The 9,020-nt window shown below is 41.6% G+C and overlaps 1 protein-coding gene across 1 annotated transcript; it reads left to right on the forward strand.

The window, feature by feature from the left end:
* The first annotated feature begins 7,807 nt into the window (after window positions 1-7,807).
* Window positions 7,808-8,410, forward strand: LOC104991391 (ubiquitin-like protein 5). Its single transcript, XM_010843843.1, has 2 exons — window positions 7,808-7,968; window positions 8,127-8,410. Exons 1-2 carry the CDS (start codon window positions 7,913-7,915, stop codon window positions 8,290-8,292), a joined length of 222 nt encoding a protein of 73 aa, XP_010842145.1. The 5' UTR covers window positions 7,808-7,912; the 3' UTR covers window positions 8,293-8,410.
* Window positions 8,411-9,020: the final 610 nt, after the last annotated feature.

Raw genomic sequence — 9,020 nt, forward strand, 5'->3', positions numbered from 1 at the left:
ATATCCCCTCCCTCTTAATGCTCCCTCCCACCTCCAGCCCCATCCCACACCTCTAGGTCAGCACAGAGCACTGGATTGAGCTTCCTGTATTATACAGCAACTTCCCACTAGCTATCTATTTCACTGATGGTAATATATATGTTTCCATTCCACTCCCTCAATTCATCCAGCTCTCTCCTTTCCCCTGCTGTGTTCACAAGTTTGTTCTCTATGTCTGAGTCATCTCTATTCCTGCCTTGCAAATAGGTTCATCAGCACCGTTTTTCTAAATTCCATATCTAGTTTCTTTATTTCATTTGGATGTTCTGTGGAAGAATGTGCTTCCTGGCTTGTCTAGGTTGTTGGCAGAATCCCGTTTTGGGGGGCTCTAGAATTGTGGACCTTGTTTCTTTTCCAGCCATCAGCTGGGAGCTGCCTTTAGCCCCTGGAGACCACCCTTACTCCCTGCTGCTTGGCCCCCTTCATCATCAAAATCAGCAGTGGAGAACGTTTCCATGTTGAGCCCCCCTTGTTCTTCCAATCTCTTACTTTCTTGTTTTTTGCAACTAGTCAGAGAAAATCCTCTTTCTTTAAAGGGCTCATATAATTAGGTCAGGCCCATTGGGATAATCTCCCTATTTTAAGGTCAACTAGGCTGGGACCTTAATTACATCTGCAAAATCCTGTTGTTGCAGTTTGACTGAATAACTGGGGAAAGGAGCATGCGTGTCAAGGGCTGGGAAACTTGGGAAACCATCTTAGAATTCTGCCAGCCACAGAACCCTTCCTGCACTGAATTTTAGTGGTGGTTCTGCAGAAACAGTAACAGGCCAATTTGCTATATGTATAGACATATATCTCTAAATAACAGAAGACTGCAGATATTGCATGATGTATTTTTCAAGATTGCTACAGTGTTTTTTAAAAAACCATCTTACCATTTACAAAAACAATTCTTAACACCTTTGCATCAGAGTGGCTTGAAAACCAGAGTGGTGGATCTCCAGAGTTGAGGGAGTCGAAGGTAGTCACTATAGGGAGGCTGGTTCTTAGGAGAAATTGTAAGACCTTGTGTGGCCCCACTATCAGGCCAGCTGCTTTCAGTCTGTTGATTTAATAAGCACTTAATATGATCATTTTGCTCTTAAGTCTGAATTTTGTAGCAAGAGCATAAACTTGTACTGAGGGCTCAATTTTGCTAGCATAATAATAAATCTTAGACATAGAATCTGAAATAAATAAAACAATATTGTGACTCGCAAAGACCAAAATAAAAAGACATAATCACACCACCCAGAGTCAACCACTGTTAAGTTTTTGACTTTTTGTCTCAGTCTTTTTTTCTCTTTCCCTATACATAAACATATGTGTTAGTCAGGACCACATAGTAATCTGAAAAGAGAACATTTACTATAAAGGACTACTGATTATGACATAGGCATAATTAGGAAAGTGAAAAGAAAAGTCTGAAGAATACCCTAGGGCTGAGAAAGAGCATCCCAGAGAGGCACAACTTGAAAGGGAGCCCTCTTGCCAAGACAGAGGGCCATCTGGCTGGAAAGGAGGACATGTCTGCAGCCTCCCTGGTTGGGGTCGTTCTCTGGGCTGCCTGAGCCAGGACTGGTCCACAGCCGCTGGGCAAGCAGAAGACACACCTCTGCAGGGCAGGCGCTGAGAGTCAGTCGGGGTAGTGAGAGTCACCTTCCTGGCGGGGTAGGGTGATGGTGGTCTCGCTGGGAGTGCCACTGCAAGTGGTTGCTGGCTGGGGAGGGGCCAGTACTTTCAGAGGGACTGCATACTCTGGGTGGGTGGCTGGTGCAGGGCCTCTGACTGTGGCGAAGGAGCAAGAATAGAAACAAAGAGAAGCTTCTGAACCAGGAGGGGAAGCTGCTTCTTCCTACATTGTCCCTCCCGCTCCCTCTAGTAACAAACCTAAGGTGGAGCTCACTGCAAAGGAAAAGTGTTCGAAGGGTACAGCCCATTAAGGCAGATGTAATGAAAGTGGGTTTGGAGCTGAGAGGCAATATATTGCCAAGCTGAGATCACAACATATACCTCATTTTGTAACTTGTTTGGCTTACTTAACATACTAGAAACATCTTCCCATGTGATAAAAATAGTCTTCTGCAACATAATTTTTAATGGATATGTGATATTTCGTATTATGGGTGACTCATAACTTATTTAGGCAATACCCATTTTGGGGACTGAGGTTATTTCTAACCTATATTGATAATAAACAGTGTTGCAATAAATATTCTAGGAGTCAATTCCTTAGGATGAAGTCCTAGCAATGGGATTTCTGGGTCAAAGAGTATATCCATTCTTCATATTTTTGATGCACACTCTGAAATTTCCCTTCAGAAAGATAACAGTATGTCTTAAAGTATTAAGTACTGGTAAACTTACTGCATTTCATTTTTAATGTGTTCTAATTTTAAAAACATGCTAATTAAGTGAATTTCATGATGATAATGAAATAGTCTTAGATAAAACAATTTTTATAGCAGCATTTAATAATGAGTGATACCAAAGACTTACTTAAAATGATAATGAAGTGGCTATTAGTACCAGTGCCAAAGAGAAGGAAATGCTCAGAACCTACAAATGAAGACTCTGATTATTCCAAACATAAATCTCAGGCTGTAAACACAAAATCTATTGGAACCAGTCATTTTTATGGTTTACAAAGGAAGAGACAGAAATTTAACAGGCTACTCCAAAAGGATTGCTTTAAAAAAAAATCAGTAATAATTAGATTTCTGGTTTTCAGTCAGAAAAATACAATGGAAAAAAAAAAACCTAGAAAGAAAAAAGAGGCTGTCAAGTGGCTCAAACTCTGTTCTTCCACTGCAGAGGGTATGGGTCTGACAATTAAGATTCTACATGCCTTGTGGCTCAGACGAAAAAAAAAAAAGCAGAAATAAAAAACATATGAAATCAAGAAGGAAGGAAGAAAGGGAAAAAGGAAGGAAAGAAAGAGAACAAGAAATCAGGGAGATTTAATAAAAGAGGCAGGGTAAAGCCATTATGGAAATGCTATGGAAGTTTCTCAAAAAAATTAAAAAGACTAAAACCATACATATGTGCATGCTGAGTCACTTCAGTCGTGTCCAACTCTTTGCGACCCTATGGATTGTAGACCTCCAGGGTCCTCTGTTCATGGACTTCTCCAAGCAAGAATACTGGAGTGGGTTGCCATGTACTCCTCCGAGAGATCTTCCTAACCCAGGAATTGAACCTGCGGTTCTTATATCTAAGTAAAACCATATGACCTAGCAATCCCACTTCTCAGTGTATATCCAAAGGAAATGAAAACAGAATATTGAAAGTATATCTGTACTAGAATGTTCATTGCAGTATTATTCACAATAGCCAAGTGTCTGTCAATGGAAATAGCCTAAGTGTCCATCAATCGTCGTCGTCATGAAGTCGCTCAGTCATGTCCGACTCTTTGCAATCCCATGGACTGTAGTCTACCAGGCTTCTCTGTCCATGGGATTTTCCAGGCAAGAGTATTGGAGTGGGTTGCCATTTCCTTCTCCAAAGTGTCCATCAATGGAGGAATAGATAAAGAAGAGGTGAAATATATATAATATCTATAACGAGATATTACCATATAATTATAATGTTAACAATTAGAATATAATATAATCATAATATTAATTTATAATTATAATATAACAATAATGTATTGTACATATGATATTATTCAGTCATTAGGAAGAAAGAAATCCTGCTATTTGTGACAAAATGGTTGGACCTTGAGAGTATTATGCTAAGGGAAATAAACCAAACAGAGGAAGACAAATACTGCATGGTATCACTTATATGTGGAATAAAAAAAAAAAAAAAAAAGACTTAAAACTCATAGAAACAGTGAGCAGAAAAGTGCTGCCAGGGAAGAGGGGCGGGGGATATGGAGAGATTGGTAAAAGGATACAGACTTAGAGCCACAGGATAAATAAGGCTGAGGATATAATGGAAAACGTGGCAACCATAGTTGAAAACACTGTATCGCATAATTGAAATTTGCTAAGATATGAATAGAACGTAAATGTTCTCCAAAAACGCAAAGAAAAGATAATTGAAGTGATTGATGTGTTAATTAACTTGGGACAAATTCCTCACGATGTACATGTATATTAAATCACGGCTTTAAATATCTTACAGTTGAATTTATCAATTACACCTCCATAAAGCTGAAATTAAAAATTTTAAAAAAAGAGGCAGAAAGGAGAGAGTAATGAAGAAAAGAAGGAAAACTAGAAGGAAAGAAAATATAAAGAGTGCAAAAACAGAACACAGGCAAAGAAGAGAAAACAATTTTAAGCAAACTCCATCTCTGGGATGGTAATATTTAGTTGATTAATATCAAAACATTTTTAAGTGCTAGGAATACACACCTTAAGAAAGACATGCTTTCGTAAAATAAGTCTTAATTGCTCAACGTGCCAGAGAAGTGGAGATGGCAGTGTTTTTGTGGCACTTATGTGGTGGTGCCCTGTCATCATGGAAGTCAGTACAGAAGGGCATGCATTTCTGCAGGACAGAGGAGCCTGACAGTTCATGGGGTTTCAAGAGTCAGACACGACTTCCCAACTAAAGAGAGAGAGAGAGAGAGAGGCAGTCTCCAGTGCTTTCATTTGCTATTAAATGCCTCAAAATAAGCGGCACGTGTATCTCAACAAAGAAGCTTTGGTGTCCACACAGGGAGTATTTCTACCAGGGGGTGGTAGAATTTACCTGCTGACTGGTTGGTCATGGCAAGCAGATTTCTCAACAGGTGGGATGCAGGCCTGGCTTGCAAAGGAGCCAGAACAATGTCAAGGCTGCTGAGGGGAGGTGGGTCTTCCTCCACGTGGCCTGCATTCCAGCCCTGGTACATGCTCTCTGGAGGCCACAGGGTCATCATGCCAGAAAGGGTGGTGCAAAAGACATGGAAAACACTGATCCATGTGCACAGAGATCCAGTGCTCTCTATGCTTAGGATGTAGTTATTTCTCTGAGCTTGTTCTGACAATTATTTTTGGCACAAAGAGCTCTATCAAACGGGGTGAAAGTAAGTCAGTAAGGCTGAGGCATGGATGGTCTTTCAGAATATGGGGTTCACCCTACTCTTTGGAAAGAAAGAAATTCATTGCTACTCCTCTGCTATTTCCCTGATCTGTTTGGGAGCTGGCAAACTGATTTGATAAAACAGTGATAGATTTGTCAGATTAAGATAGTAATTTACTTCCATTAATTTGAGAGACATCAGTGTCTCACAGTGAGAAGAAATATGGCTACCCTGGTGGGATACATTTAAATTCATTAGATTTCCTGGCTTTCATCTGAGACAGTGAGACTTTTTCTTCTCAGCTGAAAAAGCCTTTCAATTTTTACTTCAAATGGTACTAAACAAGCACTCATCAATTTATACTTTAAATTCTCTTAACAATATCCGGATTGGATGAATCTGTTTAATTAGCAGTGGGTTGATGCTTTCTTGGCCCTCTGCAAGTCCAGTTACCAGAATAAAAGAAACGCACAGAAAGCTGCTGGTTGGAAAAACATGCCTTCTATGATGGCGGGGAACCAGAAGAGACATTCTCCCAACAAATGTTAACCCGGGGAAAAAAATTTGAATATATACAAAAGATTAAATTAACAATAGATGAATGGCAAATGAGAAAGCTGCCAGTGACCAGACTTTCTCAGGAGCCAACCTTTAACAATATGGATTATTTCGGATAATTCATGGTTTGCCACCCTTCATTCTTTGTCTCCTCTATAATATCCAGGGCACATCTTAGACAGATAATTAGGGCATTATCATATGCCTTAACTAAGTCGGACAAATTGCCTTGCACTTCTTGGTAAACCAACCTCAGGCTCTGTCATTAGCCTTGTCTAATTGCTCCAAATAAAGTCTTTGCCTTTTTACCGCATCAACTTTATTTGTCAATACTCAAGCAAGAGTGACTGTTTCCTTTCCTGTCGGGCTCCATGAATACGCTAGTCACTAGGTAACCTTACAGTTAATCCAGGCCACAGCGTGGTAAAATGTAAGAAAATGTAAAGGTCAAAAACATGTTTCTATTATGAAAAAAATGAATGATAATGACATAATTTTTTCAGCTCATCAGGCTCTTTGCTAAGTGCTGCTGTTATTGCCAGATCAGTAGTGTATAACAAAGAAGTGCTTTCTGTAGCCTGCTTCATTAGTCTGCCCTGTAGGACCTCACCTCCAGACCTTTCACTAATCTGTTGGCCAGCTCAATAGTCTTGTTAGTTCTATTCACTTCTTCCTGACAGCGGATTTTCTCAGCTGTAGCCCTTGCAGAGGCCATGGTTAAGGCAGCCAGGTTTGTGTCTAGTTCCTTTAAATAAAAACAGTGAGAGACAACTTTGGACATTGTCAGAACAAGGGAAAAGATCGCCACTGACTTATTTTATATTGCAGAAAGTTAAATTATACAGTGTGCCCCAGAAGTAAACACACCCTCAGATGAGAGGCAGTGCCAGTTCATGCAATGAGAAGGTGCAGTGGGGAAAATGGAAGAAAAGGATATTCGGCGGTTTATGTAATTTTTGTTGTTTGTTCAAAACAGCACCAAGGGGGGAAAATAGGAAACACACACACAAATTCAAAATCCTAGAGGGAAATGGAGAATGCCATTTTCCAGACAAATTACCTGAATTCATGAAGATTTAATGCACTTGATTCGCCTGTACCATTAGTGCCAATAACACACTTAATACAATGTGTCCCAAAACATTTTGCAATGAGAGCCTAAGGCAAGATAAAACCCAGGGGAAGCTTTTAAGGTGGGATTTGAAGAGCTGCGAGGAATCAACAGCTCAGGGGGAGGGAGCCCCAGCGCCGGGGAAGCTGGGGGAGTGTGGAGAAGAGCAGAATTTCCAGCTGAGGATGTAATGGAGATGGGGAGATGGGGGTCCCAGGGAGCTGGCTGCTGGGGTAGGTGGAGCTCAGGGAGGAAAAGCAGGAAAACAAGGTTGTGAGTATAGTGTGTGCAAGAGACTTGACCGGTTCTTTGCAAGAGGCAGATTGTGAGAGGAGGGAGATTTGGAGAAAGAAAAGGCAACCTCCAAAAAGAATCATGGCTCAGGTAGCAAAAGAACTACCTATTTGTGTGTGTGTGTGTGTGTGTGTGTGTTTGATTTGCGGATCTCTTTCAAGAAATCACCCACTCACTGAAAGAACCTCCATAAAGACAGGGAGACGGCTGATGCTCTCCACAGTACGTTGGGAAGGCATTTGTAGTGGCAAAGGATAAAGCTCATGACATTGCGTAGAATTTTGTTCACGATAGTTTTATGAAAAAAATGTTAGCACTGGAAATAACTGAATAGAACCACGAAAACTCTCTTCGAATATGTAACATATATAAGAATCTAATGATTCCTTTGATATGACTATGCGTTACTATTAGGAATCTGTTTTCTACTTAGTAAAAATGAGGCCAACAGCCTGACAGGAAATGGGAAAGTACAGTTTATAGAACCTTAGGGAAGAACCTCAGTTGGTACTTCTTGGGCTCATAGAATTCTTTCTCAGACTTGTCCTGATCTAGTCACCACTTAAAATTCCTCAAGCCAACGAAACAACCCCCCTCCAACCTTCTGAATTTTCTTCTTCCCTCCCTTCTTTCCAGACAGCTGGCTCATGGTTGTCCACCTGCAAAACCAATGTAAACCATTAAACTGGATTAGGAGGAAAGACCAGATACTGCAGAGTCTTGTCTCATGTCTTACAATATCCATTTGCATTAACGATAACCCAGATGGCAAGTGGCAAGCTTCCTTTAAGAAGAACATTAGAGTCGTGCGAGGAGGTTGTGGCGTCTGCTGCTTCCAGGCGATTTGAGGGAACCCCTGAAGTCTCGATTCAGTTGCCTCCCAGTCCCCGCTTTGTGTTGCTCCAGCCAGGATGATCGAGGTTGTTTGCAACGACCGTCTGGGAAAGAAGGTGCGCGTTAAGTGCAAGTATCCACTGCCGACCAAGGTGCTGTAGCTTCTGGGGGATGCTTGGCATGAGGCAGGCAACTCAGTCTTTGTTTTAGGGTGATTGTAATTAAACCTGGGGGTTGGGGCGGGAATGGGGAGAGTCCCCTTTCCATTTTCCTTAACTCCTCTGCGTCCAGTACGGATGACACCATCGGGGACCTTAAGAAGCTGATCGCAGCCCAAACTGGCACCCGTTGGAACAAGATCGTATTGAAGAAGTGGTACACGATTTTTAAGGACCATATGTCTCTGGGGGACTATGAAATCCACAATGGGATGAACCTGGAGCTTTATTACCAATAGAGCAGAATTCCTTCTTCCTGCCCTTCCCCCTCCTCCCACCCTCACTCCCCACACTAATATGGATGCTTGGTTTTGGAAACTCACGTTAATAAAAACTTAGAGGTTGAAAAAAAAAAAAGAAGAAGAACATTAGCTTCTAGTTTCTAGAATCCTCTGATCAATCATTTATTAGACATAAATGGCTACTGGATTAGTTTTCTAGGGCTACTATAACAAAGTTCCAGAAACTGGGTGGCCTAAACAGCAGCCATTTATTGTCTGGCAGCTCTCCAGGTTAGATGTCCAAAATCAAGCTGCTGGCAGGTTGGTTTCTTCTGGAGGCGGGGAGAGGGGTCTCCATGCCGTCTCCTAGCTTCAGGGATCTGTTGGCTATCTTTGGTGCTCCTTGGCTTATAGACGCCTCACCCCATGCCTGCTTTCGTCTTCACATGCCATTCTGAAGTATATTTGGTGTCCTCCTTTTAACCTGATTAACTCTGCAAAGACCCTATCTCCAAATTCAGTCACATTCTGAGGTGCTGAGTTAGCACCTCTACAGATGAATTTGGGGAGCACGCAACTCAGCCCGTAAGAGCTGCCAAGTGCCAAACACTGTGCTATGAACTTGAAGGGGAAGGGTGGTACCAAGATGAATACGGTATGGCCCCTGACCTCCCCGGCTGGCAATTTAGTGAGAGAGGCGGGTTGATATGCAAACGAAGGCAAATAAAAGAAGGGAATTTATAGCC

The sequence above is a fragment of the Bison bison genome, unplaced genomic scaffold, assembly GCF_000754665.1.
Source record: "Bison bison bison isolate TAMUID 2011002044 unplaced genomic scaffold, Bison_UMD1.0 scf7180017864190, whole genome shotgun sequence".
In the NCBI taxonomy this organism is placed as follows: Eukaryota; Metazoa; Chordata; class Mammalia; order Artiodactyla; family Bovidae; genus Bison; species Bison bison.

What these genes read in the sequence shown, in the direction of transcription:
- LOC104991391 (XM_010843843.1), top strand. Translation starts at nt 7,913, where the DNA reads ATGATCGAGGTTGTTTGCAACGACCGTCTGGGAAAGAAGGTGCGCGTT. An exon ending in AAGGTGCGCGTTAAGTGCAA is followed by an intron (nt 7,969 to 8,126) that starts GTATCCACTGCC and finishes CTCTGCGTCCAG; the next exon opens with TACGGATGACACCATCGGGG.